Source organism: Dermacentor variabilis, chromosome 1 (assembly GCF_050947875.1).
Source record: "Dermacentor variabilis isolate Ectoservices chromosome 1, ASM5094787v1, whole genome shotgun sequence".
NCBI lineage: Eukaryota > Metazoa > Arthropoda > Arachnida > Ixodida > Ixodidae > Dermacentor > Dermacentor variabilis.
The window spans coordinates 129,967,122-129,991,113 of NC_134568.1; the positions used below are offsets into that span (position 1 = coordinate 129,967,122).

Here is a 23,992-nt window from a genome sequence, read left to right on the forward strand (position 1 = left end):
GTGGCGGAAAACCAACGAAGATCCTTTCGTTTCGTTCACTGCGCAAAATGAACTATTCAAGTTTTATGTGACTTGCAACTAGTGCAGCTCAAACCACTGCTGCGGGATGCGTGGTAAAATACAGTAGCCGAGTCAAGGTAGAGCAGCGTAAAAAATTATCGCAGGGATCCACGAGAAGGTGCGTTGATAACGAGCATGAACAATGAGAAAAATGCTACGTACTTAGCATTTGAAGTGCTCGCAAGCGAAACTGCACTCAAATGCAGATCACAAGCCTAGCGATGACAAAGTAAGTCTGGACAGAAAAGAGAAAGGTGGTTAAACCCCACTACACGTATATTTGAATTACATGTTTGACCTGGCGGAAGCAAACAAGCGATGGGTATTTGCAAGGATAAACACAGCAGTTCTTCCGGGTTGCACTCGGGAGGTTTTCCGCCTCTGGCCTTTGAGATCTTAGAGAGCTGTGCGACACTTTGCTGGAATGACGGTGTCGAAGCTCTTGCTGATTTGGACTGCCTTAACGGCGCTGCAACGCTGTTCCACGGATGCAGTTGAAAAGCAGTGGACGAATCTTCAAAAAGACCTAACCGATGTGTCCGACCTGCTACTAAAGAAGGTGTGGCCTGCAGCCTCTGAAGTGGCAGCTGACGGCAACATCAGCGTGCCATGTACATCCGCCTTGTTGAAGATGTTCTCCGCACTGAAGCGCCAGGAGTCATGGCTCATCAAGAGTGAGTATCTCGCACAAAATACAGTTATTCTCATTGTTGATCCCGGCCAAATCCTCTCCTAACTCACACCTTCTACATACTTCTGAGTGGAAAGAAAACGACATTCAGAATTTGCTGACAGCTGTACAGACATGCAAACGTTAGCTTTGCAGCTTTTTCTCGCATTTTCATTTGCCCGAAGGTCGCGTCACTTCACGCTGTAACTATTCAAGCTACGTGCCACCGAACCCCGAACTCTTGACGTCATTCCACATTCGTATACTTGAACACTACGAAAAGAGTGAGACGTCATAAGAAAAATCACCACCCAAGTGCTTCGTACACACGGTTAACCAGCGAAGCTGAAACGTGCGACCCCCATGTTTATTACTAGGTAAATCCCGAAGATTCATTAAACGGCGGCTTCGTAGGCTACCGGATCCTCGGTACGCAGTTGCTGCTAGTGCTCGGCTGCACGAGCCCGTTTTTGTGCCCGGGCTGCTGCATCGGCATGGTGTAGACAAGCTCGTTCGCGGTTCTGCTCCCGGCGTTGCTGATCGAAAGTTACCCGCTCCTCAGGAGTACGTATGACACGTGGCCTACCCCTTTCGGAGCCGGAGAGAAACTGCTGCGCACGCGCTCGGCTGCGACGGAGAGCGGCGACAACATTACTGGCGCAGCCAATCGCGCTCCTGTCTTGTTCTCTTTTTTTTTTTTTTGCGCATGCGCATGTGGTTGCGCCGAAGGGTCCTCGGCGTACAGGCGACAGACGGACGGAACGACGGATCGGCTAGCCATAGGCAGCTCCGCTGTAAAAGGCAGACTGGTTAACCAGGCTTAGCCAAATTGGCTACCCTGTTCTGTAGAAGGGATGAGAGGGACTGAAAAATGAGAAAAGGAGCGGAGAAGAAAAGTCCACAGTACGCACGGACACACATGAAATGAAACGTTCATTGTTCAGTTCGCCACAAAGGGTCATATATATATAGGCAGGTGCACGCTGGCACCCTTTTGTGTCTTTGGAAGTCGCAGATGCCATGAGCCCAGGGTCCCAGTATCGATTCCAGGGATGTGCGATGGATTTTAGTGTGCTAAAATGGCATAGATAAGCAAGAGCTGCTCCATCAGATGAATTCTTTATTTTTTAATTTATGACTGGGGTATTTTTAGAATATCTAAATTAGAAAGAGACAGGCGTTGCTAGGTGTTCTGAACAAGTGTGCAAATGAGTTACGCTTTAAATGCAAGAAAAAAAAGAAAGCTGTGACGGGGCTTAATTATCCGCGTGGCGCATTCGATTTACTTGGCTGCGCAAGCTAATGCTATGCCATTCCTCTGAAATGTTGGGCCAGGCGGCGAGCACTGGCTTTATCATTAACGTTGAAGGGTCGAGGTGCTGTGCTTGTTAGTACATAGCTTGACAAACAAATGACGAAACCCAGCCTTTAAGCCATTAGGAGCGCTTTGTCACCTTTTCCCAGTTTCAGCTGCGCCACGATTGTGCCAACGTACTGCACTGTACTGCACTGTTTCGAAAAATCGAAAAATTGTAATAAAGAAATGCAAGGAGCTTTTGTGGCCCATACGAACCATAGGTGCAGAAGCCTGAAATCGTTAAGTTTAGTAGCCATGAATTTGCCCGAAGCTCCCAATTCGCAAACAAATAGAGCCGCGAAATTATAGGGCTTTATAGTGCCATGTAAACGGTGTAGTGCATAAAAATATATACTGCCCGAACTTAAAGTTGTGACCTGTGTGCTGCTTAAACAAATACGGTGCTTTAGATAACACGTACGTTGCATAGAATGAAAATAGAGACGATTGTGCGCATTGGATTAGTTTTATAACACTTCGTTAACGACTTCACGAAGGCTTTGGTTCACATAGGTTCCAAAGTGTGCACGTTGGACCTGCATAACTTATTTATTTATTTATTTATTTATTTATTTATATTTATTTACATTACCTTAAATGCCCATTGAAGGGCATTGAGTATGGGCGGCAACAGCAATTACATGACAAAAATAGCAAAGTGCAACATCGTTTTACAATATTGATACGCAACGAATTCGGGTTATCGCGGAATGTTTCACGATTGGAGATGGATGCAATGTGATCCGGGAGACTCTTCCAATGTGCAATAGGTAGCGGTGATGAGTTAAATGCCTGCGTTTGGCCATGAATGCGCACGAAACTAAGTACGTTGTGAATGCGACGAGATGTGCGCACAGGAGCGTGAAACAGCAAACAGTGAATGTTCTTACTGTAAACGTACCTGTGAAACAGACATTGCTTCAAATGTTATTGCTTTAAATGCTCGGGGCTCAATTATAACGAATCAGTGAATCAGCAGCTAGATACACCTTTGGATGTAGGGAATGTTGTAACGTAAGAAGCAAAGTTCTTAACACCCCCGAAGTATCTTGCAAAACACAAATTTTCCGACATTTTGTCCACGAAGAGAAAAATAGCAAAGCGCACTATATCGGTTTCACATGCTATTGGCCGCTACATTATTCGATCTGAAGATGTGCGCTAGTGCTACAAAACAAAAACATAAAATCCATTTTTTTTCACGACACCCATGGTGTGTAGAAATTTGTCCCTTATCTTGTTATATATGCTTAAAACATAACACCCACATGCACGCCACCAGCTTCCATAGAATATTCTTCATATGTAAGCAAGCAGTGAAATCTTGATTTGCCTTACGTCTATAAGATACTGTGCACGTGTAAGCAAGTATTGTTTATGGCCCAACTTATTTCAAGAACCAGCCACAGTGACTCAGTGGGTGCAGCACTCTGCTACTAAGCGTGAGGTCGAACCTTTGATCCTTGGAACAGTGACCGCATTCCAATGGCGTGGAAAGTAAAACGTTCGGGAACCGCACTGGGGGAGCAGTTTAAAGAATTGGAGTGGGTCAGAATTTGTCGGGGTATCTCCACCATGGCTTCTCTCAGCCCTGCCTCGATTTGGGATGGTAAATAAATAAATAAATAAATAAATAAATAAATTGAGCAATCCATCAAATAATCAATCAATCAAACAAACAACAAATAAATCAGTCAATCAATCATTTGTTTGAATTGATTGATTGATCATTAGTGATCAGAAGAAAGTCGCTGTTCACTAAAACTGAAACTGGTCCCTGAATCTGCAAACATAGAGACACCTGAAAGAGATAATTTTTTCCAGTGACTGCTTGAATAAATCAGGCAGTTATGGCACGCCACCCATACCTTCGCCCCCTTTTAATTATTTCGTCCAATTTCTGAATATTTCGCTCCCAACAACAAAGCGGTGGGCCATGGTCAACAAAACCTTACGGTTCTCAATATTTTCGAAACAACTGAATTCGCGGAAAGCCTCAGTATATAGCATCAAATTCAGAGTTGCTGTTTGCTGTAGGCTGCGTTACCAACGCAGTGATCTATAAAGTTAGAAGTTGCATGGCGTTAACAAAGCATAAATCCGAAATATTCGTGAAAGCCATACACCGTAAGCTTTTGACGCTGACTTTACATACACTTTGCTTCAATGTTTACGCAGTACCTAGTAAAAATAATACTACAGCGAAGCGGTATATGGCTAGCCGATTCGTCCATCCGTCAGTCGCCTGCGCGCCGAAAACTCCTCCGGTGCAATCCCATGCGCATGCGCGAAAAAAGAAAAAAAGAGAAAGAGAGTCGCACAATTGCCTGGGCCAGTAGTGACGTCGTTGCTTTCCGTCGCAGCCGAGCATGCGCGCAGTAGTTTCTATCCGGCTCCGGAATGGGTAGGCCACACGTCATGCGAACTCCTGAGGAGCAGGCAGCTTTCGGTGAGCAATGCCACGAGCAGAAACGGAAACGAGCTCGTCTACGCCGTGTCGATGCTGCAGCCCGTGCACAATAATAGGCTCGTGCAGTCGAGCACAAGCAGGAATTGCGTACCCGGGATTCGGCAGCCTACCAATCCGTCATTTAATGAACCGTCGGGATTAACCCAGTCATAAACTTCGGGGCCGCACGTTTCAGCTTTGCTAGTTAACCATCTATATGGAGTGCTTGCGCGGCGATTTTTTGCATGTCAGCCAGCAATAATTCTACTCCGTGAATCGCTTTCGTGTACTACACGTATTTTTACTCGCGTTAATAAGGCTGGTCTCGTTTTTTACAAATATAGATAGATTACATACAGCGATCGATGAGAAGCGTGCTGGGCCCCAAAGGTCCGTTATTTGAAACAACGCTCTGCTATACGTTTATTTTCTTTTTACAGTAATACATGAACCTATGGCTGTGGTATAAACCAAAGAGTGCGGACGTTAACAAACTAAACAATTTAACAAAATTGTTGGTCAATTTATCAGCCTATTCATACTATAATTATTCCCTTAAAGGGAAGCTGAAAGCTTTTTCAGAAAGAATGAGTGAAAAGCAGTACGTCGTGGTTTTCAACACTCTGAATTCGATTATCGCATCGAAATTGAGCGAAAGAAAGCGCAAACATATTTTATTTCGACGAAAAGTGCAGCTGCAGACACGCCCAGCTCGCGCGCCTCGTTTTCGCCTGTGATTGGTCGGGCGCCTCGTGACGTCAACAATGGTGTTCGTCCGGACCGACTGCTGCCGCTACACACGAAGCACGGTTCAAGGTAGCTTGGTGGTGTTTTGCTAGACGGTGATAAAAAATTTCGAGAGCTTGCGTTTCTCTGAGGAGTTCGGCGTTAAGTCCAAACTCCATGAGAGCGATTTTGCGCGCGACGGTGACGGGCGACGGCTTCGAGCGACAAAACGGGCCGTCGCTTGAACAGATCGCTCGGTGTTGTCGCTCGATCGCTCATTTCTAGAAATCTAGAACTCGTCGCTCGTCGCCCGGAAATGCTATGAGCGACTAGCCAATAGTGCGAAGCCGAAACTGGATGTGCATAGCTCAAATACTACTGTTTGTCGCACGGAACGAGCAAACTATTGAATTTTACACATGGAAAAATAAGAACCTAGTGCAAGACCTTCAGAAATATTTTATGCTCCTTCTTCAGTAAAATACATCAACTTAAATTGATAAAGCATGCGTCACGCTAGTTTCGGCGCGTATATTGCTGCCCTCACACCGGGAAGTCGTCTCTCAAAGCCGTCGCTCGCGTGGAGTTCGGCTTGCCGGCGACGAGTGAACGCGACAGACATCGCCTCGCTTGTCGCGCTGTCGCTGTCACCTGCAAGATCACTTGTAAGGGGTTTATACTTTACTCCCTACATGTACGAGCCGAGTGCGAAGAGCCGGCCTCTCCACGAAGCAAAAAACGCTGGTGCAAGCACTGCTTCCCACGCGAACGAAGGCGAAGTGTTAGCATCTCCTTGTGTTGGAACTGTTCTTTGGCGAGTATGTTTTTTGCTAAGCTGCATTCAGCGTTTCAGTAAGTACGTTTCCGGGCAAACAACTGTAGTGTTATGTTCCTGCATGCCTCCTCGTAGAACGTAAGCGGTAATGCGATCTTCGGCATTTGTCATCATCATCATCAGCCTGGTTACGCCCACTGCAGGGCAAAGGCCTCTCCCATACTTCTCCAACAACCCCGGTCATGTACTAATTGTGGCCATGCCGTCCCTGCAAACTTCTTAATCTCATCCGCCCACCTAACTTTCTGCCGCCCCCTGCTACGCTTCCCTTCCCTTGGGATCCAGTCCGTAACCCTTAATGACCATCGGTTATCTTTCCTCCTCATTACATGTCCTGCCCATGCCCATTTCTTTTTCTTGATTTCAACTAAGATGTCATTAACTCGCGTTTGTTCCCTCACCCAATCTGCTCTTTTCTTATCCCTTAACGTTACACCTATCATTCTTCTTTCCATAGCTCGTTGTGTCGTCCTCAATTTGAGTAGAACCCTTTTCGTAAGCCTCCAGGTTTCTGCCCCGTAGGTGAGTACTGGTAAGACACAGCTATTATATACTTTTCTCTTGAGGGATAACGGCAACCTGCTGTTCATGATTTGGGAATGCCTGCCAAACGCACTCCAGCCCATTCTTATTCTTCTGATTATTTCCGTCTCATGATCCGGATCCGCCGTCACTACCTGCCCTAAGTAGATGTATTCCCTTACGACTTGCAGTGCCTCGCTGCCTATTGTAAATTGCTGTTCTCTCCCGAGACTGTTAAGCATTACTTTAGTTTTCTGCATATTAATTTTTAGACCCACTCTTCTGCTTTGCCTCTCCAGGTCAGTGAGCATGCATTGCAATTGGTCCCCTGAGTTACTAAGCAAGGCAATATCATCAGTGAATCGCAAGTTACTAAGGTATTCTCCATTAACTTTTATCCCCAATTCTTCCCAATCCAGGTCTCTGAATACCTCCTGTAAACACGCTGTGAATAGCATTGGAGATATCGTATCTCCCTGCCTGACGCCTTTCTTTATTGGGATTTTGTTGCTTGCTTTATGGAGGACTACGGTGGCTGTGGAGCCGCTATAGATATCTTCCAGTATTTTTACATATGGCTCATCTACACCCTGATTCCGTAATGCCTGCATGACTGCTGAGGTTTCGACTGAATCAAACGCTTTCTCGTAATCAATGAAAGCTATATATAACGGTAGCTTATATTCTGCACATTTCTCTATCACTTGATTGATAGTGTGAATATGGTCTATTGTTGAGTAGCCTTTACGGAATCCTGCCTGGTCCTTTGGTTGACAGAAATCTAAGGTGTTCCTGATTCTATTTGCAATTACCTTAGTAAATACTTTGTAGGCAACAGACAGTAAGCTGATCGGTCTATAATTTTTCAAGTCCTTGGCGTCCCCTTTCTTATGGATTAGGATTATGTTAGCGTTCTTCCAAGATTCCGGTACGCTCGAGGCAATGAGGCATTGCGTATACAGGGTGGCCAGTTTCTCTAGAACAATCTGTCCACCATCCTTCAACAAATCTGCTGTTACCTGATCCTCCCCAGCTACCTTCCCCCTTTGCATATCTCCTAAGGCTTTCTTTACTTCTTCCGGCGTTACCTTGGGGATTTCGAATTCCTCTAGACTATTTTCTCTTTCATTATCGTCGTGGGTGCCACTGGTACTGTATAAATCTCTATAGAACTCCTCAGCCACTTCAACTATCTCATCCATATTAGTAATGATATTGCCGGCTTTGTCTCTTAAAGCATACATCTGATTCTTGCCAATTCCTAGTTTCTTCTTCACTGTTTTTAGGCTTCCTCCGTTCCTGAGAGCATGTTCAATTCTATCCATATTATACTTCCTTATGTCAGCTGTCTTACGCTTGTTGATTAACTTCGAAAGTTCTGCCAGTTCTATTCTAGCTGTAGGGTTAGATGCTTTCATACATTGGCGTTTCTTGATCAGATCTTTCGTCTCCTGCAATAGTTTGCTGGTATCCTGTCTAACGAAGTTACCGCCGACTTCTATTGCACAATCTCTAATGATGCCCACAAGATTGTCGTTCATTGCTTCAACACTAAGGTCCTCTTGCTGAGTTAAAGCTGAATACCTGTTCTGTAGCTTGATCTGGAATTCCTCTATTTTCCCTCTTACCACTAACTCATTGATCGGCTTCTTATGTATCAGTTTCTTCCGTTCCCTCCTCAGGTCTAACCTAATTCGGGTTCTTACCATCCTGTGGTCACTGCAGCGCACCTTGCCGAGCACGTCCACATCTTGTATGATGCCAGGGTTAGCGCAGAGTATGAAGTCTATTTCATTTCTAGTCTCGCCGTTCGGGCTCCTCCACGTCCACTTTCGGCTATCCCGCTTGCGGAAGAAGGTATTCATTATCCTCATATTATTCTGTTCCGCAAACTCTACTAATAACTCTCCCCTGCTATTCCTAGTGCCTATGCCATATTCCCCCACTGCCTTGTCTCCAGCCTGCTTCTTGCCTACCTTGGCATTAAAGTCGCCCATTAGTATAGTGTATTTAGTTTTCACTCTACCCACCGCCGATTCCACGTCTTCATAGAAGCTTTCGACTTCCTGGTCATCATGACTGGATGTAGGGGCGTAGACCTGTACAATCTTCATTTTGTACCTCTTATTAAGTTTCACAACAAGACCTGCCACCCTCTCGTTAATGCTATAGAATTCCTGTATATTACCAGCTATATTCTTATTAACCAGGAATCCGACTCCTAGTTCTCTTCTATCCGCTAAGCCCCGGTAGCACAGGACGTGCCCGCTATTTAGCACTGTATATGCTTCTTTTGGCCTCCTAACTTCACTGAGCCCTATTATATCCCATTTACTGCCCTCTAATTCCTGCAATAGCACTGCTAGACTCGCCTCACTAGATAACGTTCTAGCGTTAAACGTTGCCAGGTTCATATTCCAATGGCGGCCTGTCCGGACAGGCCGGCATTTGTGCGCTGCCCCAAAGCTGTCGGCAATCTACACAGACGGTTTAAGCGCGGGAAAAGTTTACCGGCTGTTGTAGCACGTGTAGTATAGAACCTTCATCAGCGCGCCATCCGCACGCTACTCGTAACCGGCGGATTCCGTAAGCTACGTGAGATGGTCGGTTTCTCTGTGTGCGAGAGAAGGGGGAGCGCAGCGTCCTGGCGTGAGCAGGCTTTCCAACACATGCAAACTTTACTCTTGCACTGCGTTATGGTAGCTTCATGCAGGCTGTTTCACAACACACGTGCGAATAGAAAATTCGCGGCGCTTGGCGATGAAACCTGCGTCAAGGGTGGGAGATAAACATGCACCTTCCGTTCAGCGTGCTATCTTTTTTAGGAGAACCCAAAGCACGCATTATTGATAAACTCCGGTAGTAATCGTCACGGAAGTGGTTAGAGCACAACACTGTTGTTCTTGAGCGCTTGAAGTTGTTTCGCTTCACAGCAGCCTCCTACTTAGCTGAAAGCTTCTTGTCTTGCAGGAACTAATGGAACATCGAAACATCGTCGCGGCCGCTGGTGTTCGTGCAAGCGTAGGCTGCACAGAACGCCGGCATGATCGGCCTACAAGTTCAATTGATGCTGCGCACGTCAACTACCACTCCTATATACACACAAACAAAGGAATGTAGGGTCGAGCGAAGCAGATTAGGACGGCACGCACGCAGAAATAAGCCCGGTCAGGAACGGTCGCGGAAACTGCGAAGGAGCAGAACACCAGTGTTGACGTCACCGCGCCGCGGTTTCCGGTCTCCGCTCGCATCGTCAGCGTCAGCAGCAGCACGCGGCGCTCGACGGAGGGCGGAGCTACAGCGCAATTTTAACCGACGATTGCGTCGCTCCTAAGTGAAAAATCCCCCACAAAATTTTACCGTCATGGTTTATAAGGTTCCCGCATCCGTATATGAGCGTCTTATTGAATTCTACAGACTCTTCCGCTTCCCTTTAAAGAACTCTCCTAGGTGCCATGTCGAATGTGCAACCTGAGAAAAGGAAACACTATGATTTGCGTGTTTATCTTGCTCATCATGCAGGTACATGACTCCTCAAAAAGCTCACTTTTGTTTTTTTTCGTTTTTATTCCTACTTCTTCAGTGGTCCTTGCCAATGGCTTCATGCCTAGCAACCTACTCGAAGGTGGAGTAGTGAACCTCGGCGGCTACGAACAATGCCTACACACCGCAGCCCGCGGCCGGAATGGTGACGCCTACATCAAGGGCCAATATTGTTCGCTCTTTTTGCAGCCACCTCGTCACGTAATGGAAGAAATTGTTCGCCGTTTTAACCAAGATGGAGACTTGCAGGCAAGCAATCACCACCACGTCGGGAAACTTTGACAATGCGCAGCGTATTTGCAACGGTTGGGTTTCCGAGATACGATAACTCCTTATCAGTCAACTCATTAGCAGGAACAGTAACTCAGCTATTCCTTTGGGAAACTGTACAAACGGGCATCAGTATTTTAAGAGGCATCAGCAAGGGCGACACTCGTTCTTGATATTTTAGTTCTTGGCACCTATGAAACATTAAAGAAAAGCTCATTGTTAACATGGCTTGGTGCGCATCGACATTGGTTCTACCTGTTCTCAGCCGCACTCTTTAGCTTCTACATGACATAGTTTCCAAAAGCGCAACATACATCTTTTCAGGGTCGCTTCAGCCCCTTGATAGCCACGGCGGACACGAAGAGTGGAAGACAGAGCGTGCGTATCGGTATTTGCACGCCGTCTGCCTGCACAGTCGCTGACCTGAACGCACTGGTCTCGGGTGGTATGGTTGTTCGGTTCAGTTTCTTATTTATCCGATACTGAGAACATTATTCTCTGTAATGCTTTTGTGTATGGTAACATGAAAATATGCTATCTGATAATACGAAATCAAATTCTAACGGGAAGAATAATAAAATAATAATATTACAGCAGTCATAAAAGGGATAATCGCGTAATTCTGCTGTCATGAGGCATGACGCGCTCTTTCATTCACTCTGATGGTTGAAATGCACCAAGATATTCGACATCTATATTTTCAAACGAAAAGCAACATACGCAGGGCCGAATACATCTAATATTTGTTACGCTATGAGCTTGCTCTTTTACGCGAATGTACGATAATAATTTTTTTTGTTTCAGCTATTTTTTGTGCAGGGCGAACTACCCCATAAATTTCTTGTGCCTAACTGCACATATTTTATAATGGATTGCCGGGATACATACATCTGTAGCTGACTGCTGCCATACAAAAAATTCAGCATCAGCAGAAAAAAGCTTCCATTTCAACTGTTTACTAAGTCGAGCAAGTGTGCATGCTGGTGAAAAAAAGTCGCATAATAATTTCGTGTCACTACAGTTCATCGTACTGTAGCATCAGTTCTACGAGTACAGCCAGTTCGAACAACCTAAAGAAAATGATTATTTGTAATAATTTACCTAAAACACTTTATAACCGATTACAACCAGCTAGCATCAGGTGTCAGTATACCAGATGCCCAAATAAAAGGTTTTCGCTTTATAACAGACTTCAACAACAAAGAAACGAATTCACTGCAGTGATATCGTATATTAACGCATAGAGCGAGACCACAAACCTTCTGCAGCAGGTACTTCATTGCTTACCCATTAGAACCCCTCGAAGCTGTGGTTTACGTCAAGGTTATGCTAATGGGAGGAGGGGGGGGGCTGAAAGGGCAGTCAGTAGGCCAAATAGTAAATGCGAATAATAAAGTGAGAGACTACTGCACGGACGCTTTGTGCAATAAATGAAGTTGTGCGTTTGCGCTCCTTTCCTATAGTGCCTGTTATCACTTATTTTTCCTTTTGCTGCGCCTTGCTTTCAAAATCGTACTGGATATTCCACTTCTGAGCACTACCACGTTACTGCGATTGGTGGACTAACACATTACGACTGTCTTAGTTTTACAGCAATACGGGATTCAGGCTTCCGTGAAAGGGTGCAGGTCCGGCGAAGCGAAAGCGTGGACTTGGGCACAGGTGTTTTCAGTGTGAGAAAACTGTCAAAGGAAAACACCAGACAGTCGCTAAAGGAGCATGCGCTGACTTGCGGCATTTTCTACTTTGCGCAGAACGATTCTTTCGACACTCGTCTGCATGGTGCTTGTGGCAACTGCAATTGAAAAGTGGAGCACGGACCACGACTGCTTGTCAGGTAGGGCGCGCGCTTTCTCATAACAATATACACACAGAATAAAACATGACTTTACGACTAATAGAACCGGCATGGCAGGCATATTTATTACCGCCAGTAGTTGCAACTCATGCAAGTAGGCCGCCATCGTCGGATGTTGCTAGTGGCAAAAGTAGCCTTCTTCATTGAATATTGCGGCCACCAAAAGTGACCTGTATTACCTATGAGCACATGCGACGCCTCTAGCCTAACCAACATGTTGTCATGATGACAAACCAAGTCTACCTGTTAAACTGTTAAAGGCGTTGGTTGTCCTTTCAGATCAATTTTAACTCAATTCAACGCCCTATTTCACTTCATGAATTCCATCGTTTGGCCTTCCACGTGTACTTTTGCTACGAGTACAATTTTTTTGAATGTTTACTTTGTCTTGCGTTATCTGACAGGGCCATTACTGAGGACGGTAATAATTTTCTCTGCAATATCGAATACGAGAACGCTCCTGAAGACAGAAAATACAGGACTGAATCAATCCCTCCTATTTTTGAGCGGCCTGAAAGTATTTTGTGCCTACTGGGTTTTGCTCGACCACGAGTACATCGCCCTTCAGGCAGAATTTTTGCGTAAGTATCATCATTTTCAAAAGCTTTCAGCCAATCCCTCTCGTTGTTTGTAAGATTTGTATCTGGCTTTGCGAAGTGACGCTGCCCTTTCAAAAACTGCACGAATTTTGATACAGATTCATAAGCGTGTGCATCTGAGTTCGGGGTTAGAAGTACAAAAGTCTGAACCCCTTCATTCAGCCGGCCCATTGGGATGGTTTCTTGCAGTGGCATGTTTGTATTTTACGCTTGACAACGCAGTCGGCAGATGGCTGCAGTGACCCAGCTACGTTGCTGCAGAACCGGCAAACCTGTCGGTAAAAGATTGCTCCCCCACTGATATTATTGCGACTTTATTAAGCGGTAGTAGCAGGCTCTTAAACATACGTTCCGTAGCTTAAAGCGTGGACAGTGACTTTGGGTCATCTAAAAATTAGACGCTACAATTTTTGCAAAAAGGACAAGGTGCAGGAGGTTACTTGACTGCCTCAGTATAAGTCTCAAACATATGCGCACCACGCTCGATTATTTCTGTCATTATTGCAGAATTAAGCGTAAAAATTGGTGTAATTGTCTAAAAATAGACCACATACGACAAAAAAGTTTCCGAAACACAAAACAGTCAACAGTTCCTTTTTTTAGGCCAATAATTTATGTTAAGAAATTAAAGATTTTATTCTCTTTGTTTTTCCATAGACAGCCCCTTTGAGTTGATGCGATTGTCATCGAAGCCTTGGTTTCAATTTATCACCAACGGCGTCTTAAGTGTGGCGACGTTTTTCTACATGAGGTGAGTCATTGACTTTAGTAGTGCTGCGTAGTGACAGTATTGCAGAGCACGAGGAATGTGGGTCGAACGCATAATGTTCGCAACCGTATTTCCCTATAAACGAGGAGAAATCAGATATTCATGCGCTACAATACAAACCACAATGCAGTTTTTCCTAGAAGCGCGCGTGAGTTCCAATTTGCAGCTTCGTGCTACTCTCGGGTAGAAGATATTTCCTTTGAGGAAGCTCAGAAGCGCGCGCCACCAAGCAAAGAATTAGTGCGCAAAAATTACGGCCCATAATACTTTTGAGTGTATATAGATTTAACGTTCTTAGTGCGTCAAAATAGTGTTTGAGTTCGCAACTTTGCCACAGCTTGTTGAAGTTTGGTGTATGTTAGGCGCACGGTGCGCGCTTATGCTTTAATATTGCTCCAACACAATAAAGACTTCACACTAGTGCAGGTTAGTACTGTCTGAAAGTGAGACAATAAACGCAAACAATATGGTAAATATCATTAATACACTTGCAAATTTGATAAGAAATGGACAAACTGATCCGGCCTACGTGAACCAACCTCACAAAAGGGGCCGAAAGTGAAAAAAAAAAAGAAAGATCACCGGGTTCCCGTGATTATTTCATTCCCTTAACTCAATCAGGGCGAAGAGAAATTATGGGTCACATACACCTGGACACATTTGGAGAATATCGGGAGATGTTAAGAAGAGCCCTTCGAAACACCTGGAGAACATTGGGAGAAGTTTAGTGCCACCGAATACCCGGAAACTCCTGGACAAGTCTAAGAGGCTGCCCAATAATTTCAAGAAGCATATAATTTCATTAGGAAATCTTGGAGGGCTAGCAGGTGCATTTCTGTTAGCACCGATAGATTGTGCAAATAAACGCTAAACCACACAATGAAACATGCACAAGATAAGCGCACACTACCAACCGAGTTGTCTTGGCGCTCAATCGTCTGAGCAGCCATTGTGCCACTTAACATCAAGCATACATTTAGAGTTTCATCATTTACAGTAAAATATGCGGTGCACCGCAACACACATATCGCAACAAAGATAATGCTCCAGATTGCTAGGCAGTACATGAAAATGAATTGGTAACGATTTATGCCTGCACTTTCTGCGACCAACAATGATGAAATGAGCACCGAAAAAAATAAACAGCGCACTTTTCAATACACTAAGTGCATCGTGTTATGAAATAATGTATTGTGTAAGTGTAATGCAATAATGCATTGCTGCACATCTCCAAAACAAAGCACTAGCGCTTACGTTGGAATTTTCCGAGGTTGTGCTGGTATTGCATGAAAACACATGTTTTACTCAGAGGAGTGTGTTTACAAGCTTACCGAATACTATATTTACTTTGACTCCCTTGAATGAGTCTGCCGACGAGTTTTTTTGCGAATTGTAACTCCTGCGCTCGCCTGCAGATCTGAATTTTATTTCCTACGCGCTGAACCCTTTAAGGCGGTAAATGACTCCGTTACACCAGATCAAATAAAAGTTTGGATTCTAGTATTACTAATCGATAGCAATAAGGATGAAGTACTGGAGTTCCATGGGTTATGTCATGGGCAGAACACATAGGCCGTGGTACGTTAAATTAACAGAATGGGTGCTAGGGCATAGAAGCGCAATCGAGGACGGCAGAGAATTACGTGTAATGATAAGGCCAGGAAACTTGCCATTATTGATTAGGCTCACTCGAAGTAAAAACTAGGCTATTGGCGTTTGGCGAAATATTCCATTATTATATAAATGGACCTAAAGAGATGGTGGCGACGATGAACACGAAACAAAAATTTCTTAATTATAGTTTACGTGCCAAATGTTGTGCTTTCCATTGCTGCAGCTATGGTTATTTTCCTGTTTCCTTACTGCTGATTTTTATTGTTACAATGCTCACTCTTTCATCTACGACAGTGGTTTTGCCTTGTCATTTTCCATGGCTGGCTCACTTCCATGCATACGTTCGTTTGCAGTGGCAATCGCTCGTAGGTACATAAGGTGAGCACTTTTTTTTTCGAATACAACAGATAATGTGTGCTCTAAATTACCAATTTAGTACTTCCTATGTTTCCTTCCGCTTGTTATTTTACCCATGGTGTGTGTGGCCGAGTGCATGAAAGCTTCAACGTTACGTGTTAATTCCCTACTTCTACATAATTATTACAAAAGCTAGCTATATTTAACTTTTCAAGTTTTCTTACCCTTCTACCGCGCTGTCCTCATTAAAGTAAGCAAAAAATAAGCTACGACTGCACATGTCAGACTTCTGTCACATTTATCCCATTCCTGCGCTCCTAATTACACAACCTACTCATTTCGGAAGAACTGTCACGGCTAATTGTCCATTGCGGTAGTATTTGACACTGCTACATAGGGAAAGCATTTGCATGACGAATTTTAGGAAATAATAATTTTCGGTAAGTTCTGACCAATGATTCCAGTAATCTGGAGCTTCATCTCTACGTACACCGTAGAGGCAGTTTGATACGGACAGAACGAACCCTGGGCGAAAGCAGATCTTTTTCTTTATTTTCATTTGTAAATTTTCTATTCTGTCTATAAACGCAATTTGTTTTAACACTTGGAAGGAGACGAAAAATAGGCTACAGCCTCATAGACGTCTTTGAAGCCGCGATCTTTCAGACTGTGAATTTAAAGCATTAAGCTAACAGGCACATGTGATATGTACAATGCGGAGCTTGTTATTGGTGTACACCTTTGCGACCGTTCATGGCAAACGGGCCTGTTGGCATTCTTAATTACAGCTGTGTGCCGTTGGGAGAGATGGAAAGGCAAACTGTTTACAGCAGTTGCAACACATACTGCTTTGTATTTTTGTGTTCCCGCACGAAAGAGAATGACGTGATTCGTATTGCGATCTGATGTGTCAATCATATGATCTCTAAAGGTGCACGTCAGCAACCAGGTTTCACGTCAGTGTGAGAGCGCGGGCTTCAGCAATGAAGTGTAAAGCACGGCTGCAGTTTATCTTGTCCGTTGGCGCTACATTCTAGTGGCTTACATTGTGGATCCACAATTCGTGCTGACTTCAGATAAAAATTAACAGCTGCATTGTGCGGCGATTACTGTTTGCACGCGTGCCACAACGCGAGACATACCGTTTAAAGCTTGTGGATGAATAGTATGCCGAAATACGCTGGCTGCTCAACGTCGTCCAGGTTGACGTGTCCAGTAATGGTGGTTGTGCTCATGGCGTTCCTCGTGCCCCTAATTGCCGACGGCCCTGCCGATTCGGAACTGCTGCCGCAGCAGTTGAGCGGCTGCTACACCAACTGGTGGGCCTTATTGGTGCACGTTAACGACTTCATGCCTCGGGACCAAATGGTAAGCGATTCATTGCCGTCAGTTGTAGACCGTGCAAATGAGCCGCCACACCAGCGCGAGACCACGAAACATCGGACTGAGCAACGTGTAAAATGACTCAGCAGTTTTAAGAAATTTAATCCGGACAGCCATTCAGGCATGACCGAACTGTGAATACAGCGAATATAGCCCACAGTGAGTATATCGTTCTATAGTTAAACACGAACGAAAACGTTCGTGTACCTATATTTATGTTTACGTTGAAGAACACGAGTTGATCCGCATTAATATAAAGCCGACTTCTCCCATATACAACGCCTCACATAGCCAATGTCTTGCTTTGGAAAGTTGTGCTTTATCAGTCAATCAATATCCCCAACTTAGTGTGGTTTCCCGCTTTCACTAAGGAAACATCGAAACTGTGCATTTCACTGGCACAGCAAGCGAGAAATTGTCCAATTATAACTGCAAATGAATGATCGAGAGAACATATTGTCAAGCCCAATCCCCATCCTTCCCTCGAGGGCAAGCGAAGGTATCAATAACTTTGCAGCAATAGTATTAATATTCCCATGTGGTTGCTGACGAAAAATAAGCGGCAACATGCGCCTTTAACGTTACGTGTTGCTGTCGCTATTTTTTATTGTCAATTACAGTGCCTAACCCACCTTTGGTACGTTGCTGCTGATATGCAGATATTTGTAGCCGTCGCCCTCCCGCTGGCGGTGCTTCTGAATAGGTATGATATTACTCAGTGGCCGTAGAAGATAATAATAGAGTCATAACCACGGGTACCACCTTTCTCGCGTCCTCCACTCCTCCTCCTTCTTCTAACTTATTTCTTTTTTTCAGGAATAAGAAAGCCGGCTTTGCTGTGGCTTTCGTGACATGTGCAGCGTTCGCTAGTTTAGCTGCGGCGCAAACTTATCTTTGGCAGCTGTTCCACGGAATCACCTTCGGAAACAGTGATGTGAGGTATTGGCCATCTTGTCACTATTGAAAAAGACGTCACGTCGTCCAAAAATGCAGAACAGTTCTCAGCACGAAATTAAAGGCGCAATTTAAGTTTGCAGAGACGTCATCTTGAGGCTTCATCCGCGACTAATAATTGCTTTCTCTACTTTTAGACGATTTTCGAACACGCTGGAATACATTCATTTCAAGCCATTTGTCCACATCCCAACGTACGTCTGCGGCACTGTCTGTGGCTTTCTCGCAAACAGACTGAAAGGGAAGCTACTGCACAAGGTAGTACACATAAGCCACGATGGGTGTCGGAAACGCACACAACTGTGTGCAAGCGCATACAACAGTGTGCAAGACATGGACATGGTCGCCGAAGTGCACCGCTGCTGCATGTTGCTCTGCTAAAACAATACCACACACTGCATTCATATACCGAGTGTACAAGAATTTTCAAAACGGCTTAATTAGCTGAAGGAGTTTATTTGCTCCAGCTCAAAATGCCATTCTTTCCATTACAGAGAACAGAAGCTCTTCTTTGGTTGCTGTCGGCCTGTCTCCTGTGCGCGGTTATGTTTGTGACGATTCCTTGGAATGGAGGTCGCTTCCCCGCTGACTCTGTTATTGCCCTGTACGGAGGCTTCCACAGACTTGTCTGGGCACTGGGTCTGTCTTGGCCCTTCATTGCCTGTGCGACTGGAAAAGGAAGTGCGTGAGCTTCTTATACGCACCTGTGCTTTTCTCTGACCCCAATACCTAATTTGAAGACTATGCCAGCAAAATGGCAGCATTTCAAACGCTGAACGTGTGTGCTTACCGTCACTGATCACACTCACGTCTTGTTCCCTGCGTTCCTTGACCCTGCGCAGAGTGTCTCTCTAGAGTACACAGAGCTCTTGCCTTCTAATTTCTTTAAGCAAACGTTCTGACGGTCTCTCTCTCTTCCTCTGTCTGAAGGGATAAAAACGTGGTCAGGAAACTGATTGTATCGGTGAGACAGGCCCAGGAGCTGCCAGCATGCGTCGATATCTATATTTGTCACTCGTATTAAATACACGAAAGCGCTTACGGACTCCTACGCCAATTCGCATACGCTTAAAAAAAAAACGGCAGTACTTGAGTTTGCAGCTTGCCGTAAACACAACCACATTTAGTTATTATTCTACTGCTGCGATTTTTAACTTTTTTAGCTAACCATTGGCAGAAGCATTGCTAAAAAGTGTATATGAACAAACACAAAATCAAATGAATTGAAACTTTTCGAGACTATGTGGCAGTATTGGCGTAATGCTAACTGCGGTAGATTTTAGCAAAGTTATCGGCGGAACGCGCTTGACCCATAGCCTAAACCATCCCTAAATTAAGTGCAGCCTAGTCACTGAGATCTGGAAGCGAAATAGGAGAGGCCATTATCTGAGACAAACACACTCGAAGTGGCGTGCCATGTCAGAGAGATTTTGCCTTTTTCATGGCCTCTAGAACGCTGAAGTGTTTATGGTCGTCATCGGCGTTGTGCAGGTATTGATCTTACGGTGCATAGCTAGCTGCACGTTGCGTACGTTTAGTCACGTGCATGTAAAGATGTGTATTTTGCATCCTTTTCCCCTCCGTGAGCTTACAATGGCTTCTTCTTTCTTTTTAATTCTTTTTACGAAGGTGTCCTGTACAAATTCCTAGCATGGAAGGCGTTCCTACTGCTGTCACGGCTCACCTACGGAATTTACCTCACGCACCTTCTTTTTAATCTGCTGCGCATGGCGAATACGAAGACACCGATAAATGTGGACGAGTTTTTGCAAGTATGTGTTGCAGCTTATGCGTAGGTTTGCCAGCGCTGTTGTCAATTTTCGTATCGTTATTACGAGGCTGCTACGGGAGCCTCATAGAATCAGCTTTACATTCTTGAACAGCTTGACCTAAGCAAATAATATTGGAATGTAAGCCAATATACCGATATATATATATATATATATATATATAGAACGACACGGTGCATGCGACGATGCCCGGACAACAAATCAGTAATAGGGGGCTAAACCAATAATTATCCCCCTATGCGTTAAACAGACGTACTGAAAGAGACATTTGTGGTTACCTTAATGAATATAAGAAACAGAAAAGCTTCTTGCCCAACGCGTTCCCTTATTCTTGTTTAATTGGGGGCGGGCGAACATTATTAGTTTTGAATACGAATCGAATATTACATTCTAACTGTTCGTATCCGTATTTGAAAGGGAAATATTCTTTATTTTCGAATTTTCAAAGCTAACCAAATCTTTCGTGACAATCGACTATTAAATTCTGATTAATACGGTCCGTCTGCTACATAAAACATTGCAAATTATCAGATGTAAAGCCCTGAGCAAAATTTTTTTAGCAATGCAGAAACAACATGGGCTGTACAAGCTTTGTGTTGGTCTTCGCAATGACAGCCTACATGATAATCCGGAATTTTTATTGTAGTCTGTTAATTAGTATTTATAGAAGTCTAGTTATTTTAGTAGTTTTATCTGTTAGTCTACAACCTGTGATGTTTCCTTTCCAACGGGCCCTTTTACATGTGTTTAGGGTACGCATGTCTTTCAGCAGCTTTTTTTCCCCCACAAGTTCTCTTCCATTTTACGGGAACGGTTGACTTAGCCTTTTTCTAAAAGTCATAGAGCAACCATTCTCACTTGGAAAGTTAATTCGGAACCAGTTTCTAAAGTTGTTGAGAGGCTAGTCGTGCAATTTTAATGACAATTAGTGATCTTGTGCTTAAAGTTGATAATTTGCTCCCAATACTTAGCTGTATTTTTGCTCTATTCAGTGCCTGTTAATACCGAAGTAAATATTCGTTCTTTAAATATGTGAGTTCACGTTTTGTTATTCGACACTTGATGCAATATTCGATACTTTCTATTCGTATTTGATTAGTACTCGAAAAAGTTTATATTCGCCAGACAGTCAGACTGCAATGTATCAAACGAACTAATAACTTTACAGGCGTCCAGTCTGGAAGTTTTTTAAATAAAGCACTATTTGAAACCAATTCAAGCTTACATTTCCAAATTCATCGCGGAATAAGAGCTACTGTGTGTGACGCCACAGTTCTTATGATAACATCGGAATCAGCTGTGTCTGCATTAAGGTTAACATTTAAAGGAATCCAAAAAGTTATTTCTTGCCATGTGGGTGATGTTTTAAGTCAAGTAGAGTGAGACAGATGGCAGAACGTAACAATAACTTATCGTCGATCCGAAGTACTACATTCGCGGTGAACCGATATACAAAGCAGCGTGTCAGTCGCATTCATGTAAATTGAGAACAAGTGGACACTAACATTATGTAAAACTGAGCTGTTTTTCTGTGGCATCTTTTCAGCTGAGGAATTCCATTGGAACGTTTGGCCTCAGCGTTGCGTTGGCTTACGTGCTGTACATAATTTGCGATGGCCCAACACAGCAGATAGAAAGATGTCTTTTCAGGAAGACCGCTACCTCTCGTCCTAAAGTTTCTCCTCAAGAAAATGAAACTGCAACAATACCATCCTCTGATGTAGTGAGCAATGGCACCGCCTAAACTCAAGGGGTCGCGTTTGTTCTCTCATTTCACATGTCCGGATTGTTGTAAGTACTTGATTATTCAATAAATTACAAGGTTATAGAAATCTAATGTTTATGTTTGGTCTTATTTCGTTATCGATATTGTTCTAAGTGCACGCAAAGTCGGCAACGAGCGTTTACGGGGCGTGGATTCCGTAACCAAGCAACCAACCAACCGACCGACCGACCGACCGACCGACCGACCGACCCAACAAACAAACAAACAAACAGAAGAAATTCGAGCCAGTTACAGCGCGAAGTATGTAAATAAATGGAATAATGTGTTCAGCGCGTATATTGCGTATATTGCGTACTAATGTTTTCTGACACTTCTAAAAAAATTTAATTCTATATCTTTACGTGCCTTAAACCACCATCTTATTATGAGGCACGCCGTAGTTGGGGGCTCCGCATTATTTTGACCACCTGCAGTTCGTCAACGTGCACCCAAAGCACGATACACGGGCTTTTTGCATTTCGCGCCCACCGAAATGAGGCCGCCGCGGCCGGGGCTCGATTCCGCTGCCGAGAAAACTTTTTTTATCATTAAATGCATTTAAAGAGAGGTTGGTGCCTATGTGTGCCGCCGGCTACTCCTCTTCTCTTGCATGATAGTTGTCGCCGGAAAGTTGTCAACAATAACAAAAGTGGACTAATAAACACATGAACGAGCATTCCCGCACTAAGTCTCAGTACTGCAATATAAATAAATGTTCGCGCAACACAAAAGTTCACATAGCATAAATACTCACAAAAGCAAAGTGTTTACACGCAACACATGAGTTCACACAGCATAAATGTTCACAAAACCAAGCTGATCTTTTCTTATTGCATTTCTCAGTGACCAATGTTCGCGTCTCCACCCCAGATGTTAGGCGTCATAACGACGTCATAGTCACGGTGATACCGAATAAAGTAGGGCCGCTTCGAAGAATACCGTCCTGAATACGGCCCTTTCTTTTTCAGGCTGTGTGCACAGGCTTCGCCGAAAATAATTTTAAAGCGAAACTTTGTTTGCCCACCATCCCGCGGTTTCTCCTGAGTCGGTCTGTCGGTCGATCGATCGGTCGGTCGCTGGTGAGGTTCGCGCCGAGTGAGCTTCTATTGCTTCTTTAAAAAGAATGAAAGAAAAGCGCGTCCGGCGGTGGGATTCTAACCAAGGCTGCTTATTTAGCTGCTTGATTCCGCAGATAAATCCTGGCAAATCCCTATTCGATCTGACATTATATGACCCGACTTGCCCATTCAATATGTGTGAGGAAAGTAGTCGAAATAATATAATGACGCGCGTACTTGTTTGTCTTTTCCGGGTGACCGCTTTTTACCGACTAATAAATGTTATCGCGCAGCGCAGGACGCGCCTTCATGTATCGGAAGTTTCTCGAATGTTATCGATGGTTCTTGTTACTGTTTGGTGTCACCGAACCTTGTGTAATCTGATTTCATGTGTGCGCGATGCGAATGGTGTAGAACTTTCTGGAAGACGCGCGGGCACACGCGATTACTCTGGAACCTCGACAACTGATGTACAAAAACAGAAGCGCTTGCTCCGCAGGTCAGATTTTCGACGATCGCCGACTGTGTTCGCCGCTTTCGTTGAGCTTTGAGTGTAGCCTGTTTTGTGAGCACCAGGTTCGCCCAATAAATTTAGTTTCGCCATTCACAGTTTTGTTGCTGTATCCTCGACCGTCACTACCACTTGACATCATGTGGAGGTGCTAGTTCGTTCATAAACCGGACGCCCCCGACAAGCTCTGATCCAAGCCCGGACTGCAAAGACAACACCAACATCGTCCCGGAATACCGAGCAAGCCGCCGACTGCAACAGCTGCCCCCGGAGCACGGGCTTCTACCTGAGAAGACCAAGAAGACCGTGGCCAAGACAACTCTAATGGCCGCCCCAGCGTCCCGCATTCTGCTGCAACAACCTCGAGACCCACCATCTTTCCATGGATCATCGACTGAAGACCCTGAATCCTGGCTAGAGACCTACGAACGAATCACGTATTTTAACAACTTGGACTCAGAAGACAAGCTGCGGCATGTATACTTCGCCTTGGAAGACGCCGCTAGAACGTAGTTATGAAACCGAGAGTTGACCCTCACAACGTGGGGCCTATTCCGTAGCGGCTTCCTGCGGACCTTTACGAGCATGGTGCGCAAGGAAAGGGCCGAAGCTATGCTAGAAGCCCGAGTACAATTACCCAACGAGACCATAGCAATCTTCACTGAGGAGATGACGCGGCTGTTCCACCACGCCGACCCAGATATGCCTGAGGAGAAGAAAATTTGGTTCTTCATGCGTGGGGTAAACAGGAGCTCTTCGCCGGATTGATACACAACCTGCCCAGGACTGTTGTTGAACTTGTTTCCGAAGCAACAATCGTTGAGAAGACGTTCGATATGCTGTCAAGGCAGTATAATCGCCGAAATTACACCGATGTTCAATCACTCGGCAGTGAAGACGTG

At 44.6% G+C, this 23,992-nt stretch overlaps 2 protein-coding genes across 3 annotated transcripts; both read left to right on the forward strand.

Moving 5' to 3' along the window:
- The first annotated feature begins 480 nt into the window (after nt 1–480).
- On the forward strand, nt 481–10,444 carry LOC142584824 (uncharacterized). The gene is made up of 2 exons (XM_075695148.1): nt 481–734; nt 10,203–10,444. Exons 1-2 carry the CDS (start codon nt 485–487, stop codon nt 10,442–10,444), a joined length of 492 nt encoding a protein of 163 aa, XP_075551263.1. The 5' UTR covers nt 481–484.
- Nucleotides 10,445–10,603: 159 nt separating this feature from the next.
- Nucleotides 10,604–21,581, forward strand: LOC142584640 (nose resistant to fluoxetine protein 6-like). 2 transcript variants are annotated; one of them, XM_075694793.1, is made up of 13 exons: nt 10,604–10,877; nt 12,018–12,105; nt 12,187–12,269; nt 12,695–12,871; nt 13,547–13,640; nt 15,567–15,650; nt 16,832–16,997; nt 17,633–17,715; nt 17,829–17,951; nt 18,104–18,224; nt 18,461–18,647; nt 19,596–19,738; nt 21,303–21,581. In XM_075694793.1, exons 3-13 carry the CDS (start codon nt 12,212–12,214, stop codon nt 21,498–21,500), a joined length of 1,434 nt encoding a protein of 477 aa, XP_075550908.1. In that variant the 5' UTR covers nt 10,604–10,877; nt 12,018–12,105; nt 12,187–12,211; the 3' UTR covers nt 21,501–21,581. The 2 variants fall into 2 exon arrangements, with proteins under 2 accessions (XP_075550908.1, XP_075550903.1); XM_075694788.1 differs by having other exon boundaries at nt 12,018–12,269.
- The last annotated feature ends 2,411 nt before the right edge of the window (nt 21,582–23,992 follow it).